This window comes from Eschrichtius robustus, chromosome 7 (genome assembly GCF_028021215.1).
Source record: "Eschrichtius robustus isolate mEscRob2 chromosome 7, mEscRob2.pri, whole genome shotgun sequence".
Classification (NCBI taxonomy): domain Eukaryota; kingdom Metazoa; phylum Chordata; class Mammalia; order Artiodactyla; family Eschrichtiidae; genus Eschrichtius; species Eschrichtius robustus.
Genome location: NC_090830.1, coordinates 112,734,683 through 112,756,759, shown reverse-complemented (window position 1 = coordinate 112,756,759; position 22,077 = coordinate 112,734,683). Strand labels below are relative to the sequence as shown.

At 39.8% G+C, this 22,077-nt stretch overlaps 2 protein-coding genes across 7 annotated transcripts in view; both read right to left on the bottom strand.

Annotated features, from left to right (window-relative positions):
• Nucleotides 1–22,077, bottom strand: part of GBF1 (golgi brefeldin A resistant guanine nucleotide exchange factor 1) — a 122,706-nt gene that overhangs the window by 56,985 nt on the left and 43,644 nt on the right. The gene's annotated exons all lie outside the window — the stretch shown is intronic.
• LOC137767777 (large ribosomal subunit protein mL43) lies at nucleotides 12,065–13,029 on the bottom strand. Its single transcript, XM_068549031.1, has one exon. It carries the CDS (start codon nucleotides 13,010–13,012, stop codon nucleotides 12,548–12,550), a length of 465 nt encoding a protein of 154 aa, XP_068405132.1. The 5' UTR covers nucleotides 13,013–13,029; the 3' UTR covers nucleotides 12,065–12,547.

Sequence of the window (22,077 nt, the reverse complement as noted above, 5' to 3'; positions counted from 1 at the left end):
CCCTGCATTGGCAGGCGGATTCTTAACCACTGCGCCACCAGGGAAGTCCCCAATGACAGGGAACTTTAAATAAAAATTCTGAAACATTCATACAGTGAATACCATTAGATCTTATTTTTGAAGAATGTGTAATAATGTGGGAAAATGCCCATAATATAGGATAACAGAAAAAAGGAAAAGGCAGAAATATATAGAATATGATTCGAATTTTGCTAAAGGGTGTTACTGTGTGTGCGTGTGCATAAAAAAAAAAAGTTATTTCTACATGATTGGGCTATGGGTGGTTTTTATTTCCATCTCATACTCCCCTGTATTTTCCAATGTTTTCTACATAGAATAGTATATTACTACATAATTATTGAATAGTATTTTAAAAAAATTTTAAAGCTAGCTCAAAAAAAGGGAGAACTAGGCAGCCTAAATCACAGGAGTCCAATGAAATACTATCACTAAGTTTTAGTGAAACTGACACTTACCCAAAACTTAATATGAATATTTTGTTGTTCATGTATCCTAAGAATGAGTTTTTACTATAATATTCTGTTTTTAGAAAATTAAAAATAATCATAAAAACTTGGCACTTATAAGATCACTGAAACAATACTAGTCTTTCTGGATCCAAGTCCCTCACCCTCTCCTTCAATAAATACTAGTTTCCATCTCCCACAGGCCTGGCCCTATGTTAGACTTTGGAGATACAAAGATTAATAACCTATAGTACCTGCTTACAGACTATAGACTACACTAGCTGTATGATCATAGCCAAACTTCAAATTTTCTAGGTCTTAACTTATTAGCTTTTCTGTCTATCTATCTATCTAAAAGGACAGAAACTGAAAATGACTATACAGCTCTGAAATTAATGACTATGACTTCTAATTATCAGGCATGGCAAGTGTTCCTACTTGTTAACTGAGGCACAGTTTTAAATCTGTAGCTAACATAGGACCTAAATGGTGGTTCTGTTCCTAATGCTTGTTGAATAGTCACTAATACTGGATGAGACAGAGTATGAAGAAAGGGGAAGGGGAAGAGGACAACTGAAATTACCAAGAAATATAAGCAGTCTGTGTCCTCACCTAAACTATACTCAGTCGAAAAACAAAGAGGTAGAGCCTCTCAAGAGTGTGATCTAGGGACTTCCCTGGTGGCGCAGTGGTTAAGAATCCGCCTGCCAATGCAGGGGACATGCGTTCGAGCCCTGGTCCGGGAAGATCCCACATGCTGCGGAGCAACTAAGCCCATGCATCAAAACTACTGACCCTGCGCTCTAGAGACCGCAAGCTACAACTACTGAGCCTGCGTGCCACAACTACTGAAGCCTGCGCGCCTAGAGCCCATGCTCCACAACAAGAGAAGCCACCGCAGTGAGAAGCCTGCGCACCGCAACGAAAAGTGGCCCCTGCTCGCCACAACTAGAGAAAGCCCGCACCCAGCAATGAAAACCCAACGCAGCCAAAATAAATAAATAAACTTATTTTAAAAAAAAGAGTATGATCTAAACATAGAGGTAACTGACAAGAGACTATTGTCCTCATTTGGATATGAATTGGTATGTCACTTTGAAATAAAGTAGATAAAGGGAATGGCAAAGAAAATTGAGTACAAACAATAAAGAGGATTACCACTGCCCAACTTGCAATAAAAGTAGGAAGCATTATTGCCACCATGATGTGTCAAGATTCATATTCTGGGTTAGTTCTTATCCATTGGTTCAGGGTATACAGGTCTCCACTTTGATGGCAGTAACAAAACCAAGATCTTCCCAAGAGTTTAGGCCTGGCTCTCTAACTACTTACTTTCTTGATTTCAGCAAAAATAACTACCCTTAATTTCTTGCTATCAGAATTAATCTCTTCCTTCTTGGTACTTCTAGAGTGCTGTTGCTTTAGTATAGCATATTCCAGCTTATGGAATAGCTAATGGTAGTCTGTAAGCTCCTGGAAGGCAGAGAGGGTTCATGAACGTAGTGCTCAACCAGTGTTTTTGATTTAGTTGAAAAGGGTCATGGGGAAGTACTGATGAACTCCATATCCCAATTTTCCTATCAAAGATTTCTTGTCATTTCCAGGAAAAACTGGTGAAAAGTAATGTTTACAAGGAAAAGGGCAGCACCTGAACAGAAGGTTCCCCCATATGTGATCAGTGGCCGTTGGCCAAAAGTGAGAGTTTAGAGAAGTAACATCTCTGAGAACAGCCTGCCAATGGAGGTGGAAAGCAGCTTAAACTTTGAGGTGGCTGTACTGGGAGGGGAGGTGGGAGAGAAGCCATTTTGTGCTCTTTGGGGAAAATGTTAATGAGAGGTTTCACAAATGTCAGACTTGCCTGATTAAACGAAGCCAGCTAGGTAGATGTTTTTCATATTAATGCCATCTCTGCTAAAAGAGCAAAGGGGGGAAGAAAAGGAGGTTTGAGAAAGGAAAATGATAAATTTCAATTATTTACAGAAGAAATTATGCTTCTGCTAACTTGGGCAAGGATATAAAAGAAGAGAACTGTTATCTGGCAGGTGTGGCTGCTCCACCTCCTTGCCCCTTTCAAAAAGAAAAATGTAAGCCCTGAAGCCAGGAGAGAAGATACGTCAGTGCGCCCAGTGCCCTGCCTAGGGTGTCTAATAATTAAGAACTCAAAGAATCTAAGCAAGTTAAGTCATAGAGAAAGTTTTATCTGAATAATTACTCTTAAAACTTAAAGGAAGAAAAAGTATAGGAGGAAAGTCAATAAAATAACTGATATGTTTAAGGGACTTCTTCCTCCTTGGTTTGGGCCTATATCTTTAGAGTTTCTGTCACTTAAATTGAAGGTTAGGGGTGGGCAAGTGCTGTTGATTAGAGAGCTCAGCCTCCTTTTGCTTCTGTTTCTCCCCAGCCCAGCCTGCAATTGTGTCCCAATCAACCAGCATTAATACAGATACACAGAGGTATTTATTCGCTGCTGATTCTGCCTGGCTGTATTCAGACTCGATCTCCATGTGTATTTAATAAATCACAGTAGTTAGGTGGACAGGATTAGTTCCAAGTCACCTAATGACTATATCATGAACTGCAGCATTAAAGAGATTAATATTAATCTGAGCCACTGCAGTTCAGTGGGAAGGCCAGTCCGTTGACCAACAGGAGCTCCGGCCGGCAAGAAATCCTCAGCAAGACCAGGAAGATTAAAGAGGGCTTCTACATTCTGCCTGCAAATCTTCACCTACCAGGGTGTTGGGTAGTGAATCCCAGCCCAGACGAGCTCATAAATAACCCACAATATCACAAGTATTTGGGGCAGCTGAGCCCCAGCAAGGGAGGGCCAGCCAGCCCACTCCATCTTCTCCTCCTGTAACCTACACCACCGAGATGGCACAAGAATTTTACAGGCCCACACAGCAGCCGGTTTTGTTTTCTTTCACATAAGGGCCCACACCTCGTAAATCACTTCCTTATTTCAGGAAAAGAAGAGTACTAACTGCAGTTTGGACTTGTGTGTACTCAGAAGAACATGAAGCTTCTTGTTGTAGTGTCACCTCCCTGAAGTTGGGAACATAACCTGGCCTCCACAATACAAAGAGCCTGCTTTCAAGTCATGAAATTTTTCCTTTGCCCAGCAGCACAATTCCTCTTCATTAGCACCCACGGTATTGCTACCCTTGCATGGGACTCTGGAGTGCACATTCAGAACTACTTTCTTGGTCCTGCCAAAGTAAGCACTCACTAGGAGGAACTATATCCACAAAATACCATAGGAACCAGCACTTTCTTGTGCCTTGGCCCTAATTTCACCACTAGGAGACCACGAAGATGAGCCCAGGTAAACCTCGGATCTCTACAGGACAAGGCACATCTTTAAGTGGCTTAGAAAGCAAACTAATGGTGCCAATGTAAGATGCAGACAGAGAAAGCAACAGGCCACAATTAAATTCAATTCACTGGAAACCTGTTTCCTCCTCAGTGATTCTACAGGCACTTGAGGAAAACACCTGGAAGCAAATTTCATGAGCAGAGTTGTTTCTGCTGGAGAAGACAAACTGAAACAGCTGTTTCTACCTTGCAGCATCACAGTTTCACAGTTTGGGAACACCAAAAGCATGGATTTACTCCAACTAAAGACCCTTTAAACTGCATAGACAACAATGGATCAGCTGCCAAGATTCCGCTGTAATGGATGAGATTGCTAACTAGAATAGTTAGGCACCAACAAAGGTTACTGAACTAAAAGCTAAACTTCAAAAGCATTAAAATAAAAGTGAACCGAGGGCCTGGTGCCAGGTTATCCAAAGTTTATAAATGTTTTGCTAAGCAACATAAGCATAGAGCTGACATGGTTGCAGTTGGGAAGGGAAGAGATCCATTAAGTGCATTATGCCTCAACCCCACAGCAGGGTGGGGGCAGTGAGAGATTTAACATTTTCTAAGTTTGTAAACATTCCACCATTCTTATAGGAGATATGTCTAAAACGGGGCCCACTCAAGCTCTTCATTCAGTAAAGTAGGACCTGAGGGAATTGTTAAGGCTAGGTCTCTGTTTTCCAGTTAAGATGGAAGGGAAGAAAACTCTCATTTGTTGGGAAAATGCCCTGATAAGCTAGGGAGCCTATAAATTCTCAGTTCTACCGGAGTAGTTCAACTTTGGGGAAATGCACAGGGCACAGGAATGGCTGGTTCTACAGCCAGCAAAGGCAACTAGTTCACTTGAGTGAGAACAAAAGAAAATTATGCCCATATCCACAATTCATGTTTTCCTGACAGCCAGGCTGGTTAGCATAAAGTTCTCAATGGACTGATGGAGTAAAGTGACAGGGGCTTTCTCATCACTCTTACCAAACCAAAGTTCATCAGCTTTCATCAGACATCCAAGTTGTGTTCTCCACAAGACAGACACAAAGGAAGACCAGCATGAGATCATCCTGGAGAAAAAGATGGGTGTACGTGCAGCAACTTTTCTTGATAGTTGCAAAAGGCTCAATTCTCTCTCTCCACCTATATTCCCTGTACCATTTCTTCACCTTCCTATCCCCCTTGCAGCCCCTCTCCTGGTTCTAAGAAAATTAACCACCCCACACATGGGAGTCCAAAACCCTTTCTTCATAGCTGAGTCAGCCCAAATTAAGGCTCAAGTAAGTGGCCTTAAGACAACTAAGGACATTAATCAGAAGTGGTACCATGCTAAGATCATACACCACAGCAATCTGCTTAGAGCTTCAGCCCCAATACAGAGTGACCAGGAGTATTTATAGCACTTAAGAGCTCCTGTCTCTTGCCAGACATTCCTGTCCTTCTAACAAGTAAGTCCTCAAATCATCAGAGGAAAGATGCTCCCCAGACATAAGGAACCTATGTTACATAAGTCTGTGGGAAGGGGACTTCTATAAGCACCAGGAAACTTTCTTTCCTCAAAGCACTCTCTAAAGGAGAGCACCCTGCACAATGCTGAGTCCCCAGGCCATCATGTACACAGGAACAGGGCCATCCAGTGGGATGCATCAGGCTCCAGGAATGCTGAAGTCTACATATTTGCCATTCAACACCAAAATGGCTTTTCAAGTTCAATCAGCTATAAATGTTGCTTTGTTTTAATTTTCCACTGAACTTCCTGGAACCTATTATCCAACTGTCAGGGATGTATATTTAGCAAGAGCAACATGGCCTCTTTGCCGCTGCCCCACTGCTCATGTCACCTCTAATAAATAGAAAATCAACCCCTTCCTCAACCCCGCTCAAACCCCTGTGGCTTAGGGCTGATAAAGACCAGTCTTGGTGTAGAAGCCACAAACTGACCAACCCCTCATAGTTACCTGCAAATCCCCAAATCTCTCCTAGGTTAATGCTGCTGCAAAATTTTCTAACAGTCCCAGAAAAAAAACCTTAGTGCTTATAACCATCAGAATACAAGCATGTACACATGCCTCTATGCATCTAGGGGATGCCAGTAATAGAAATGAGGTACCTAACAGAGACCAGAAATCTAACACAGATTAATAGAATCTCAACCAATAAAGGCATAGCAGACTCTGAAATATTTAATGCTAATATAACATATCTTATTTAATAGGAAAGATTTGAAAAGCCAAAATCAGGGCTAAGAAGAATAAGCAGGGCAGATATACAAGTTCAATTTCATCTCAGGAAGCTAGTTTGAAAATATAACCTCCTCTTGGTCAACAGAACACAAAGCACAACTTTTTCAACTCTGTCAAGATGCTTCTGTGTTTTTGAGCTACTGACACTTTTAACTGACATCAAACAATCAAAATAGACTACCCCTGAATGAGAAACAAGTGCACCCTACCACTTTTCCAATTCACCACTTCTACCAACTATAAATCCACCTAAATCCCACAACTATCCATATGGCCTATTTCCAATTCCACAATATCCAACACAGATCTTTAAGCCCAACAGAACAGATGAAGCCTATATACATTTAAAATACAGGTGGTCATATTTTCTTAAGTTATACAAATGTAAACCAAGAATCATAAAATGAGATTTTTTGATAACCCAGAAACTCAGAATAAATTGAAACTAGAATTGAAGGCAATTTCTAGGACTAACTCAGCATCACTAAATTAGCTTCTGATTAAAGCCTGATGACAGCAGATCTAGAATAGGGAGAAAATTCAGGAGAACAAAATATGTCTTGCCTTTCATTCCACAACTAATAATGAATCAAGTTCCAGATCCACAAACAAGAACACATAAAAATCATAACTAGAAAGACCAAAAATTCTCAAAAAAACAAAATAGCAGCCAGATTCTGAACAGATATAGTAGACAAAATATGCTTATCAGCCATGGAAGGTAGATAAGCAATATCTTACTTACAAATGAAGATACTGAGGCAAAAGTAAGAAATTTCACAAACTGAGCTGCCCAGAGAGAAAGAGTAAGCTTCACACTTACAACTTCTGGAGACTGACTCTGACAGGGGGAAAAATCAGTATTATAAGGGGAAACAGTAGACGTCTTCTTGCCATTTCATTTTAGGTATATTACACTCATTTCCCCAAAGGCCATCTTATTAATATTGATGACCAAAATAGTATATACCCTTGCATCCATAAATTTAACATTTACTATCTCAACTATTTTAAAATGACTCTAAAGATCCAAGACAAATCATAATTAATAACTTTTCTGAGACAAAAGTTTGAATCCTGCTCTAAGTAATTTTTAACAGTAAGTTATTTAGGTAGTGAGTGAGCCTGGCTGACTGCTCAGCATCTACAAACTTAAGCCCTCCCTCCCCTTTTAGGAAACTTCTAAATTAAAGCACATAACATCATTAAGCTCAATGAATTTTCACAAACTTAATCACCCAAATAACCAGCACCCAGATCAAGACATGAACATTACCAGGATGCAGAAGTCACTATCATGACTTCTTCCAGTTACAACTCCAAAGGTAACCATTATCTTGACTTCTAATACCACTGATTTGCTCTGCACAATCAATGCAAAGCTTTTAAGTGGTATCATGTAGTATGAACTCCTTTGTGTTTGGCTTCTTTTGCTCAAGGAAAAATTAATCTATATTGCCATATGTTGTAGTTCACTAATTCTCCTTGTCGTATAATATTTCATTGTGAGACTATACCACATTTTACTTATCCATTTTATTTATTACAGACATTTGGGTAGTTTCCCCCTTTTTTTGCCTTCTATGAATAGTGCTGCTATAAACATTCCTGTACACATCTTTTGGTGAACATATGTATGAATTTCTATTGGGTATATCTCTAGATAAGAAATTGCTGGCTCACAGAGTATTGGCATACCAATTCATTTTAGTCGTTCTGCTCTATGTGTAGTAGTATTCCATAGTGCCTTTGAATTTCTCTAATGACTAATGAACACCTATTTTTGTTTACTGACTACTGAGATATCCTCTTTTGTGAGGTGTCTGTTCAAGTCTTTAGCCCATTTTTCTGTTGCAAAATCTGCCTTTTTCTTATTGATTTATACAAGTTCTTATAGAGACTTTTTTATTTGCCAGGTTTGGTGATTTGTAAATATCGCTAGAAATATTCCTCTCAAAAATCAGTTTACTGTATTTCATACATGTCTCTATTGTTCTCTGGATAAAACTCAACTCCAACTAAGCTCATATTACAATTTTTAACCAGCAGTTCCAACCTCTGATTTTATCATCCTGAGGCCCTTGGAATCTAAGAATAGCAGGAAGCACTAAAGTGTCAGGTCCCAATAAGAGCTGCAAATTATCTTCCCAATATAAAAGGGACAAAGTGTGGGGAAAGAGGAACAAGAAAGCAATACTTTTCCTGGGATGGAAGCCCCTACAGACACAGAGCTGATTAGTAAATGGAAATTCTAGAGCGCCTCTGAATAGAATCCTTTTCCACCTTTCAAATAATTTACAGCTTAATGTCAGCTAAACTTAGTAACTTCTCCCATTTGTCCATGGCAAGGAGATTGTTGGCTGGCTTGCCATGGTCATTACAGGCCCTCTCACAGATCCCTGACATATGATGTGGCCATCAAAATGTCAGCACTTACCTGTTGCCCACACTCTGGACACATGATCCAACTCTCAGGTCAGTAACTGACAACATGAGGAAACAAGAGTAGCTTCAGATCTGATTCAAGAACAGACACCTAGTAGTTCCCATGTTCTTTTTTTTTTTTTAATTTATTTATTTGTTTGTTTTTACTTTTGGCTGTGTTGGGTTGTCATTGCTGTGCACCAGCTTTCTCTAGTTGCGGTGCGCGGGTTTCTCATTGCGGTGGCTTCTCTTGTTGCGGAGCACAGGCTCTAGGCACGCAGGCTTCAGTAGTTGTGGCACGTGGGCTCAGTAGTTGTGGCTTGCGGGCTCTTGAGCGCAGGGTCAGTAGTTGTGGCGCACGGGCTTAGCTGCTCCGCGGCATGTGGGATCTTCCCGGGGCAGGGCTCGAACCCGTGTCCCTTGCACTGGCAGGCAGATTCTTAACCACTGCGCCACCAGGAAGCCCCAGTTCCCATGTTCTTGATAATATAACCTAATAATGATAATGATGGTCAACTTAATTACATGAAGAATTATCTAAAGTGACAGTCCCTCTAGAGCAATCACATAAGGGTGAAGAAGCAGCATTAATAAATAGGAGTATTCAAGCAACAAAACAGCAGTAATTCTGCTGACGAAAAAACTCCTGTGCTCAGAAACCTTCAGTGATTTCCCACTTCTAACTGAATTAAGGATAATCACAGAATTTTAGAACTATAAGGAAACAAGCACTCATCCAGCCCATTTCCTATCCCATTGTGTGTGTGTATGTGTAAAGAAAGTGAAGTCAAGAGAGACTAAGTCACTTACCCTAGATCACACACAATTATGACAAAGCCCAGTCAATATCTCAAGTATTCAGATTTCCAGTTAGGTCTCTTTTCACTATACCTAGTGGCTTTCCTCAGTTGGCAGTTAAGGCCCTCCATAACATGAATCCAACCTACCTATCATCCTTCTCTCCCACTGGATTCCTTGCTCTTCCCCAAACCCTGGATTGTCCTACCTCCATCCTTCTGGCAGGAATGCTCTTAACCTGTCCAGAACAGTACGTGAAACTCATAAAATGTGGTTATTTTTGTATTCCACAAAGCACCCAAAAGTGTCTGGCATACAGAAGACATTCAATAAAAATATAGTGAAATGACTCTTTAGGAGAGGAACAGTTGAAAGGACTTCGACTTCTACAGCTAGGAGACAAATATTGGCTAGAATTAGAAGTAGAGTGGTACCTCTTAATATTATTTCACCAAGGTGACCACGTTTAAAAGCTAACACTTCCTTAGGCATGTGGAACCAAGAATGCAAACTCATAGAGAAAAGGAAGTCTTAACACCAGAGTTGGAAGGAAACTAGTGATCACAGGACAGTTCCAACATCTTACAGATGAAAGAAAATGAAGCACAGAAAGTTAAAGTTACTTGCCCAAGTTCATGGAGATTTAGAATGTAATAGCTCACTTTGAGATTCTGATGAGATATCAATCTTCTCCCCAGAAAAGTGTGTGTGTGTGTCTGTGTGTGTGCACGCACACACACACAAGTCTGCATATAATTTCAGGAGTTCTGTTAACCTCCTGAATCCCATTCCTAGGCCCCAGATCAGAATGTCTGATCTCAATCCTTCTTGAATCAACTTCTTGTATAAAACTTTATAAATTTACTAACAACCACACAAGGTAGAACTTTCTCTTATACCTAATTCTAATTTGAAGATTATGTTCCTGAATTCTAATATTCCAAGATCTGCAAGTCCTTTCTTCATTTTATTTTACCCTTCTCTGAATATTTTTTCATATATATATATATTTCTTAGATGCTACAACTAGAACCACAAATGGTATTCAAGGTGTTGGCATGCTATAATTTTGTTTTTAAAACCCTGCAGGATGAGGCCCACCATTGCAAGGGCCACTTTGGCTATGGAGCAAATAAGAAGTCAATGTATTCAGAAAGCAGTCTACATTCCCTTTCTGGGTCAGAATACAGACTACAAAAGGTCAATGAATCTTAAATATAGTTTAGATTTCCCCCTAAGTATATATTGGCTTAAACTTAAATCTCGTGTACCATTTTTCTGTTTGAATACATTTTTATAGTTATTATTCCTATTAGAACTCAATTTTATGTGAAGATGGAAACTTCATTATATGCTCTCTAAAGACAGTAGCTTTGGAATCAAAAAGACCTAGATTCAAATTTCAGCTCTGGTGCAACCATGGCAAACTTCTCTAAGCCTCAGTTTCCACATCTGTAAAATGGAGATTTTAAAAACCTTACCTCGGACTTCCCTGGTGGCACAGTGGTTAAGAATCCGCCTGCCAATGCAGGGGACACAGGTTCAAGCCGTGGTCTGGGAAGATCCCACATGCCACGGAGCAAGTAAGCCCGTGTGCCACAACTACTGAGCCTGCGCTCTAGAGCCTGTGAGCCACAACTACTCAGCCTACGCACCTAGAGCTCGTGCTCCGCGACAAGAGAAGCCACCGCAATGAGAAGCCCTCGCACCACAAAGAAGAGTAGCCCCCGCTCGCCACAACTAGAGAAAGCCCGTGTGCAGCAACGAAGACCAACACAGCCAAAAATAAATAAATAAATAAAATTTAAAATAAATAAATAAAAATAAATAAATAAATAAATGAAAACCTTACCTCATAGGCTCAGTTTGAGAATTAAATGAAATAATGTATATAAAGCATTCAGATAAGAAGAGCTAAGACAATTTTTGAAAAAACTAGGTCCTGAAAGGGTACTCACCCTGCCTATTAAAATGTATCATAAACAACAATAATACATTACTGACAGAATTCCGAGTACTTGGTAGAGAGTTGGATTAAATGATCATTAGGGTCCTCTACAATTTTAATGCCACACCTTAGCCTGGGGAACCCTGAGGCTGCACGGTGTGAGCTGCCTGAATATATGACAGGAGGAGGCTTAGCGACACCACAACAATGGTGTCCGTTCTCACTCAGGTATAGCAACGTCCATATGGAAACACCCTGCGTTATTCTGAAGTAATACAGTCATCAAGATTATCTAAGACCTCAGGGAAGCTATGTAAGGCTTTTCTAGGAGAAATATGTACAGATATCAGTCATTTTATACCAGGGTCATTTATGGTCAATTGATGTTTTAAAAAATGAGACTTTATTTTTAAGAGCAGTTTCAGGTTTGCAGCAAAATTGAGAAGGAAGTCGAGAGTTCCCATATATCCCCTGCCCCGCTCATTCAGAGCCTCCCCCACAATCAACATCCCCCACCAGAGTGGTGCATTTGTTACAACTGATGAAACTGCAATGACACATCATTATCAACCAAAGTCCATGTTTTACATTAGGGTTCACTCTTGGTGTTGTACCTTCTGAGTTATGACAAATGTATAATGACATGTATCCACCATTATGGTAACATAGAGTAGTTTCACTGCCCTAAAAATTGTTTGTGCACCACGTATTTACTCATCCCTTTCTCCTCCCTAACTCCTGGCAATTCCTGATCTTTTTACTATCTCCATAGATTTGTATGGTCAATTGATTTTTTTTTTTTTTTTTTTTTTAGACTTCAAGTGTGACCTTGACAAGTTTATTAACATCAGTTTTCTAATCTACACACAAACAGTCACAGATATAAAGGGCCTAGCCCAATGCCATGCTCACAGCAGGGTATAAGGTACTAGCTCTCTCTTGGTCAATGGCTGCAAAAACAGGACATAAGGGATTCTTCAGAAGCCAGCCTTAAATCCTCTCACTGTGATTTGAGATCACTATTATCAATTTGGATTTAAGAAATGAAGATCCAGTAAAATCTGAAGACTCTCGGGTTTCAGAGATGTCAGCTGGATCAGAATTAGGAGACTCACAGTCACTGCCCCTCACAGTGGACATCAAAAAGAAACAGGCAGCTCTTCTTTATCCTAAGCAAAAGCTTTGGCATCAGCTTCCCCTTTGGTGGGCTCCATCTGTCTCCCGTGAACCAAACCAGAAGGAAGAACCACCTCTACTGGGGTCAGTCCAAACCCGGGGACTGGAGTAGGTGGAGCAACTCTTCACTGTGTTAGCCGCTAGGCTGGGGCAGGATCCTGGACCTCTCGAGGGCGCAGCCCGCCCAGCGTTGTCGGTTTGTTGGTGAACGGATGCCACTGGCCCTGGATGCTAGGGCTGTCCGTGTGGAAGGGCTTGCGGATGCGGATCACGTCCAAGCCCGATTGGTCCACCAGCTTCTGCACCAGCGTGGCGATCTCCTCGACCGACTTGCAGTGGATGCTCTCCTCGCGCACAGACCCGTTAAGGTATTCGGCCACTACTCTGGGCACGCAGCACGGCCGCGGGTTCACGTATATTACGACCCCGGGGTTCCTGCGGGCGAAGTCGGTCACCTCCCGTTCTACGAACTCCCTGGCGCCGCGGGACGAGGGCGCGTCACGGCTGAGGCTAAAACTGAGACGCTGCAGCTGCTGCACGTAGCGACCCAGCCCGTTGTGCAGGACACTGGTCAGGAAGCGGCTCGCGCTCCCGCGCGCCGTCATGGCCGCAGCTCCGAACCAATTGATTTTTTTAAAAAAATAATTTTATTTATTTATTTTTGGCTGCATTGGGTCTTCATTGCTGCACGTGGGCTTTCTCTAGTTGCGTCGAGTGGGGGCTACTCTTCGTTGTGGTGCGTGGGCTTCTCATTGTGGTGGCTTCTCTTGCTGTGAAGCACCGGCTCTAAGCACGCAGGCTTCAGTAGTTGTGGCTCACAGGCTCTAGAGCGCAGGCTCAGTAGTTGTGGCACACAGGCTTAGTTGCTCCGCGGCATGTGGGATCTTCCTGGACCAGGGCTCAAACCCGTGTTCCCTGCATTGGCAGGCGGATTCTTAACCACTGTGCCACCAGGGAAGCCCTGGTCAACTGATTTTGACAAGGATGCCAAGACCGTTCAATGGGTAAAGAACAGTCTTTTTAACAAATGATGCTGGGACAACTAGATATCCACATGCAAAAGAATGAAGTTGGACCCCTACCTTATACCATATACAAAAATTAACTCAAAATGGATCAAAGACCTACATGTAAAAGCTAAAATTATAAAACTCTTAGAAGAAAACATAGGTGTAATTTTTACACCAGGATTTCTCAACCTCAATACTAATAATAGTTTGAGCCAGATAATTCTTTGCTGTGGAAGGCTACTCTGTGCATTGTAGGATGTTAAGTAGCATCTACCCACCAGATACAAGTAGCATACCTCCCTCCCCAGTGCTGACAACCAAAAATGCCTCAAGATATTGCCTAATTTCCCCTGGGAGGCAAAACTGCCTGGTTGAGAATCACTATTTTAGACTAAATGATCCTCCTTATCCTCTTCCTTTCCTAAATTACCAATGTCTATGTCATGATTACCTGAATGGTTATTTGTCATGATTACCTGAATGGTTGGTGGATGAACTCTAAGAACTCTTCAGAAAAGTCATTTAATACTCCATAATCTATCATGTTGGTATGATCTCAGGACCCTGCCTAAGTGCCAATAGCTCCATTTTGAAAAGCTCTTAGTCCAACTCCTTCCATTAAAAGGTCACATATCATATGATGATTTTTTTTTTGGTATGGCATTTTTGGGGTAAAAGCTTTATTGAGATACAATTCATATGCCATATAAATTCACCCCTTTAAAGCGTACAATTCAGTTTTTTTTTTTAGTATATTCAGAGCTGTGCAAAAAAGTACAATGATTTTTGAAAACACTGATCCTTTTATATTTTAAACCTTTGTCCCAACCACCTACTCAGCATATCTACCAGGGAACTAAAACCAAAACCAAAGCAAAACAAGAGGCTAGTCACCTTGACATTGTCTCCTCACAACATAGAAAACAGTAATGTCTCTCATAGCAATCAATGACTTAGCCACATATATATAGTAAAACAAGCTATGAAATAAGCAAGCTAAATTTTAGAACTTTGCTTGAAATTTACTGTCACTGTTGTAAAGAAATTAGGAAAAAACAAGCCACTCCTAAACCAAAGCCCTGTACCAACAACCCCAAACATTCCTTTTTTTCCCTGCTTCCTGAATTACAGTGTAATTAGCTAAAATGAATATAATTCACAGACCAGTAAGTGCTAGTAAGACTAGAAAGTAACTAGTACAGCAGGTATTGTAAGACTGGAATCCTTTTCACTATCAATTCAACTTGTTTTGATTCAGGTTCTGAACTCTTGTACAAGACAACCAACCTACATGACGGAAAGGTCAAGGTTTCACTTTAGAGCCTTTGTTTCACTGCTTAGTACAACCACAATACCACTTCGACCTTAACATTTTTTTAGTTCTTGAATAATGCTTGCCCTGCTGCTGTCACTGTCTAATCCAGAGACTGGCTGGCAAGAGGAAATGGCTCTGGAAGACACAGCTGTTATACAGACCAGCTACCATCTTCCAAGTGTGAGAGCCACTTCCAGCTTCTTCTTTGACCAGTTTGCTCAAATCAAAATTTCAGATCTAATCTGAAGCCAGTTAAAGGAGCTGTGGCTTCGGAGACCAAAGCCATTTTGTTGAAGAATAATATCAAGGGAACTGTTCATGCAGCCAACAAAGAAGCCAGATGCAAGATACTCCAGAAATACTCTGCCTAATCTTCCCCTACCTTCCAGAAGATCTCAAGTCCCTTGCAAAGTCACATGAAAATACATAATCCATCTGACTCACCGTTGCTCATTTTTCTCATTGTTTATTTACTGACTGTACCCATGTAGATGATGTGAAAGTTTATTCCACCTTCCTTTCAATGAATGTCACTATATTTAATATCATATTTTAATGATAAAACAACCATTTAGTCATTGTATACTACATACCAGGTACTGTGATGAACACTTTAGTTACATTATCTTATTTTTAATTTTCACAATGACCTCATGAGAAGAGTTTCATAACTATCCCCATTTTTTACACTTATTGTCTAAAATTAACATACAGTAAATACTTTTTTTGGTGTACTGTCCTGTGTCCTTAACATATAAACAGTCATGTAATCACCACCACAACGAGGACACAGAACACTTTCACCACCTCAAATATTCCCTCTACCACCTTTCTTTATAGTTGCACCATCTCCCCACCTCTAAACTTGACAATCATAATCTGTTCCCTGTCTCCATAGTTTTGCCTTTTCCAGAATATCATATAACTGGAATCGTTTACTCAGAATAACGGCTTTGAGATCCATCCAAGTTCTCTTTTTTTTAATTTTTATTAATTAATTAATTTATTTTTGGCTGTGTTGGGTCTTCGTTTCTGCACGAGGGCTTTCTCTAGTTGCGGCAAGTGGGGGCCACTCTTCATCGCGGTGCGCGGGCCTCTCACTATTGTGGCCTCTCTTGTTGCGGAGCACAGGCTCCAGACACACAGGCTCAGTAGTTGTGGCTCACGGGCCTAGTTGCTCCGCGGTATGTGGGATCTTCCCAGACCAGGGCTCGAACCCGTGTCCCCTGCAATGGCAGGCAGATTCTCAACCACTGCGCCACCAGGGAAGCCCCATCCAAGTTCTTGTATGTATCAAGTTTAATTCTTCTAATTGCTGAGTAGTAGTCCATACTGCCTCATTTTTATAGATAAGGCAGCTCAGGAAAGTTAAGTAACCTGCTGAAGGTCACCTATGTGAGGCCAATATTCAAACCCAGGTCTGTGTAGTTCTAGAACCCATACCGTTAACCATTATGCTATACTGCCCCCTATTAGCTTAGACTCTCAGAAGAGCATGCCATGATCCTGATTTAAACATGAAGGGCTCTTCTGGAACAACAGAATAAATGTGAATCATATTTACCAAAATGAAAGCTGAGAATAGTTTGTCAAGACTTCTAGCAATGATTCCGAAGCTCTTAAGGGAGCATGATATGGAGGAAAGAGCAGGAGCTATCATCAGGGAAACAGGCCTAGGTTTAAAATCCCAGTTCTGCCACTTACTAAGTATGTGAACTTCTACAAGTTCTTCACTTTTTAGAACTTCAGTTTCCTCTTCTATAAAATGAGGATAATATTATGTTGAAATGTTCTTGGAAGGACTAAATGAGATGATATATGACACACACTAATATTACTGCCACCTGTATTGAACAGAGCCAATAAAGCTATGCCAAACAAATACCTACTAAATACAAAAGTCAGTATTTATTAAGCTCTGAAAGATGTAGAAGGCATGGCCCCTGACTACAATGAACACATATTCTAGCTAAAGAGACAAACACTTTCCTAAAAATAGAATAGATGCTATTATATAATATGATGCTAAATTGTGTGGCTGGATCTATAAATAAAATACAGAGATAAACTCAATTTAATTTTAGCCAATAGCTTTAACTTCCTATTTAATTTAAAAAAAAAATCAGAATCAAGACTCAGGTGTGGAATCTATCTGTCTTCCCGTCTAGAAAATTCCCTAGGCATTGGTAAGGGCAAAGTCTTTACTAGTCAACATATAGTACGTATTCTAAGAACTACCGGTTCCAGCTCTCTCATTCCAGGTATCTGCATCAATTTCAAAGTGATGAGTATTTGTCCTAATAATTTTTGACACCTGAGAGGAAGAAAAATACGTAAGGGCATGAGTTCTGTGACACCTGGTGAGTGACTATTTAATAAAATTTTGGGGTTCTTTAGGAGAACAGGGTATGCTTCAAAAGGGTTATTTAACTAAAGTCAGAAAGAGTCAAATTCTCTGCCCAAAGGAATTTTGTAAGATCATTTCCTTCCATCTTGCCTCTGTTTGGTCTTGGTGGGAAAATATATAAATAAAGAGGCATAGGAAAGGACAGTAAAAAAGAGGTGAATAACCTATAATGGTGGAAAGACTACTAGAATCGATCTACAAGAGTCATTCTACTTTCTATAAATCTTCCCTCAACTGATGTTTACTATGTGATTCTTTGCCAGTGCAGCAATAACTCTTTGAAAGTCAGCCCAGGTTTATTAGGCTTTTAAATTAAGCATGAAAATAAAACATATATAAAATAAAACTCTCCAAATCCTTATTTCCCAATTTGTCCTGGGAGCAAAAACCTAGTAACAGCTCCATAGCAAAGCGTCTTACCAAGGCTCTGTCACAGTCACTTGGCAACACATTCCCCACACTTGGTAAGTCCATACATCTATTCTGCTGGCTTAGTGCTTTGGACTTGGAGAAAATAGTTAAAATAGTTAAAAAAAAGTTTTGTTTTAAGTACACACAGAAGTAGTTTTTAGTGGGAACAAAATCTCACTTGAGGATCAAACAGAACCAAGGGGTTCATTTTTCCAGTCCTGCCTCAGCTAAAGTTTTATGCTTATAACTTGCCTAAGCTCTGCAATTTCTTATCATTCTAAGAAACAGAACCATCACTAGGCCTGGATTTCCACCAGACTTTCAGGCTGAATCTCTTCTCTTATCCCTAACACCTTACAAAAAAGAGAGAAGTCAAATCTCTAGCCAGTGTTCTAAAAACAAATAGTTAAGGTGAAAAAAAAAAAACAAAACACACACACACACAGAAGAAAACTGCCAGGCAAAACCATAACCCTTTTTTCTTATATAAGTCAATGGGGCAATTTTCTCATAAGAAACAATGAAAAGCAGAAGCTAACACACCACTGTAAGGCAATTATCCTTCAATAAAGATGTTTAAAAAAAAAAAAAAAAAAAAACAATGAATATAGAATCAGGAGACCCAAGTTCTAGCTTTCCCCACTAATAAGCTGTGTGACCTTGGTCAAATCACAAGCGCTCTGTGCTTTAGTTTCTTCTTCTGTAAAATGAGAAGGCTGGAGCAAAATGAGGAATCACAAACTGAAGGCCAGGTAAAAAATTGGGGCTGGTCCATAAATATGTTTTGTTTGGTGTGTGCTACAAGTTTTATTTTTTATATCAATGATTGAATTTAATAAGCATAACTGAAACCACATTTTGGAATGACATGTTATCATCTACTACTTAAGAATACAAATAAATATTTAACTAATTATACAAACAAATATTTAAAAGAACAGACAAGGGGCTTCCCTGGTGGCGAAGTGGTTAAGAATCCACCTGCCAATGCAGGGGACACGGGTTCGAGCCCTGGTCCGGGAAGATCCCACATGCTGTGGAGCAACTAAGCCCGTGTGCTACAACTACTGAGCCTGTGCTCTAGAGCCCGTGAGCCACAACTACTGAAGCCCGCGCGCCTAGAGCCCGTGCTCCGCAACAAGAGAGCCCACCGCAGTGAGAAGCCTGTGCACTGTAACGAAGAGTAGACCCCGCTCGCCACTAGAGAAAGCCCGCATGCAGCAATGACGACCCAATGCAGCCAAAAATGAATAAATAAATAAATTTTTTTAAAAAAGAAAAAAGAATAAACTAGACAAATGAACACTTATAATAAATAGTTATTTGACTGAATATACTGTTAAGGGTCTGGTGAAGTATAGCTAAAAGAACTGCCTTTGTTCTAGTCTATTCTGGATTCCTTTCCTCCTTATTCTATTACTCCTCTGCTAAGGGGACCAGGTTCTGAACCATAAAATTTCTTTAACATTTATTATGAAAAATTTCAAAATTATGTAAAAGTAAACAGACTAGTGTAACGAACTCCCATGTACTCCAAATCCAGCCTCAATAGTTAGCACCTCAGGGCTAATCTTTTTTCATTATCCCTTCCCCCTCCCCTATTATCTTGAAGCAAATCCTGTACATCATATAGTTTCATTCATCTTGATCATAACCATAATATCATTATCATCACATCTAAAAGAGCAATATTGCTTTAGTATCAAAGTGTTAGTGTTCAATTTGCAACTATTCAATTTCTATAATCCTCATAAACTTCTGTTACGTTTGTTTGTATGAATCAGGACCCAAGTAAGACCCATATATCATAACTGTTTGTTACGTGCAGTAAAAACAGAACTGAACTTCTTTAGATGGGGTAGCCTTTCAGTTTGCTACACTCCACAATGCTCCCTATTCTCATACTCATTTAAGTTACCTGCTAGGTCCTTGAAGTTTTTTGAGTTTGGGTCTCTGGAAGATCTGAAGTCTCTTCCCGTTCTAAGATATCTTGATTCTTGTAAACATTAGCAGAGACATAAAACAAATGAGTGGAACTTCATGCTTAAAACTAAAAAAACCAAGAAGTAGCAATATAAGCTTGTTTTTTTGTAATATTTATTTATTTATTTGGCTGCGCCGGGTCTTAGTTGCAGCATGCGGGATCTAGTTCCCTGACCAGAGATCAAATCCAGGCCCCCTGCACTGGGAGCGCAGAGTCTTAACCACTGTACCACCAGGGAAGTCCCTAAGCTTGTTACTTAGAAATGTTGACATATACTCCATAAGAATCTGCTAAAAGAGATGAAAGGAGTTGCCTCCTGGGAGTAGCACATGATGGAGAAGAGTTGGTATTGGGGATTACTATTCCACATCCTCATGCCTACCTCACAGGATTGTTGTGAGTCTTAATTGAGATATATTTATTTATCTTCATATATATTAATATATAAAATGTAAGGTATTTAATATGAGTAAAGTTTTAAATCAAACTAGAACACTCATGCAATATTCGTTTTCAAGAATTATTGAAAACAAAAATCTTAGAATCATTCATTTGGAACTAAATGGCTGTTATGGAATTATATAACAATCTGAAGCACAGTTCACCTGCAAAGCAACCCAACTGGACAATGGAAAGACAAAGGGAAATTGTAAAGTGAGACTACCTCAAAATACATGGAAGCAAAGATTATGTGTACTTTCTTTTTAAAATTACACTCTGTAATATTCCAACATCAAAATTTTCATTTCAAATAAAAGGTAATGACATTCATATAGAATAGGATCCCTCTGAAAGTATTTCCAACCTTGTATGAGAGGACAATGGACCTAAAGAAGCAGAGTACTTTACAGACATCAGAGATCGTTCGGTCCACTTTTCTCATTTTAGAGAAAAAAATGAGGGCCCAGAGAGAATGCTAGGAACTAGACCTTAGAAAAGGTTCTGAGAGTCTGGGCCTTTAACCCTCTGTAGAGACCAGTGAGAATGATTGGGCACGGCAGTCTGTAATAGAGGTAAAAAAGGACCTTGCTCAATGGTGTGGAGACTGACACACGCTGGGTTACCAGCTCCCCTTTCACATGGTCAATCTGTCCTCGGCATGGTGCCATGGCAAAGAGATACAGGGCCTTTCACTGTTTAGAATTCCACTTTCTTAGGAAGCTGGATATGATGTCTAGTCAAACAAATCCCCAAACCCACACTTTTCACTTAGTCATCTCACTCTAAGAGAAACAAGAAAACAAGGCAGAGCTGAACAGTATCAGCACTTCTTATTTTTCTAAGAGATGAAAACAGTAACATTTTCTTCAAAAATCCTAATGCCTCCTCTTCATGGCCAAACAGTAAATAACTTGGGGAAGACAATAAAAGTGACCTAATTCCTATTTCAAAGCACAAAGCTAAACCTTAGGTTATTTATAGGTCTGGTGTCAGCCTTGTCCTCACCTCCCCTTCTTACTCCTTGGATTGCCTGCTCTCCACACAGGGAGGCTCCCATGCACACTCCGAGTCAAAGGCTCTCACAGGACCTCTCATTTCTATACTTCAAATGCAAATAAATTAGTTGATGCCCAAGAACCTCTCTGTAAGGATCAAAAATACCACTACCAACCTAGGTTTCAAATAGCCCACAATAATTGGGGAAAAAAAGACACTGGAAATAAATATGAAAAGATAACAAAGCATTATCCAGATATAAAAGGAGGTGATACAAATCCGAATGGACACTAACCAATTTCTGTCAAATAAGTGGCCAAGACTTAAGAACAGATAATTCACATAGGAAAAACTTCTAACAGTAAAACACTTGAGAAAATGCTAGTAATTAAAGAAATGTAAAACAAATTATAAAGGTATCATCTGTCAACTAAATTAGCAAAAATAAAAAGAAGTTAGAAAACTCAAAATAGGATAGCATAGCCATAAAATTCAGTCATTCTACTAATGGGACTATTATTTCACGAAGATAATTAGAAAGGAAAACAATTTTATCAGTACAAAGATGATTAAAGTTGCACTACATACAACAAATTAAAAATTTGAAAAGTATAGTTAACCTATGACCTTCTAATTCAATGTATTTTTACAGTAACATTAAAAATGATACATAGGTGAATGCATGGAAACTTCTGTGTTAAATTATGCTAAAAGGAACAAAAATAATATGGCATATTGATTAAACAATTTAAATTATGTGTATATAATGATAAGGATTAGAGAAGGTCAGAGAGTTAAGTATAGAGTGATTTTAAGGTGAAAAGGTTTTTTGTTCTTGTTTGCCTGCTTTGTTACTTTTGTTTATGATCTTCCATAGAGTTAAACACAATTTTGGATCCTCTCTGGTTCTATATACCCTAAGTCAAAAAAAGCATCCAGTACATTTTCCCAGGTATGAATTTTCTACTAGGCCAGTCAACAGCAACAGGAATATGAGGCCAGATTCATTCACAGCTTCAGGCTGTTCCTAGGAAGCCAAAGATGCTCTGGGATTTTTGAGAAAGTAAGCTAATTCTCCATTTTACACCCCCCCCGCAAGAGCTGAA

What these genes read in the sequence shown, in the direction of transcription:
- LOC137767777 (XM_068549031.1), bottom strand. Translation starts at nt 13,012, where the DNA reads ATGACGGCGCGCGGGAGCGCGAGCCGCTTCCTGACCAGTGTCCTGCAC.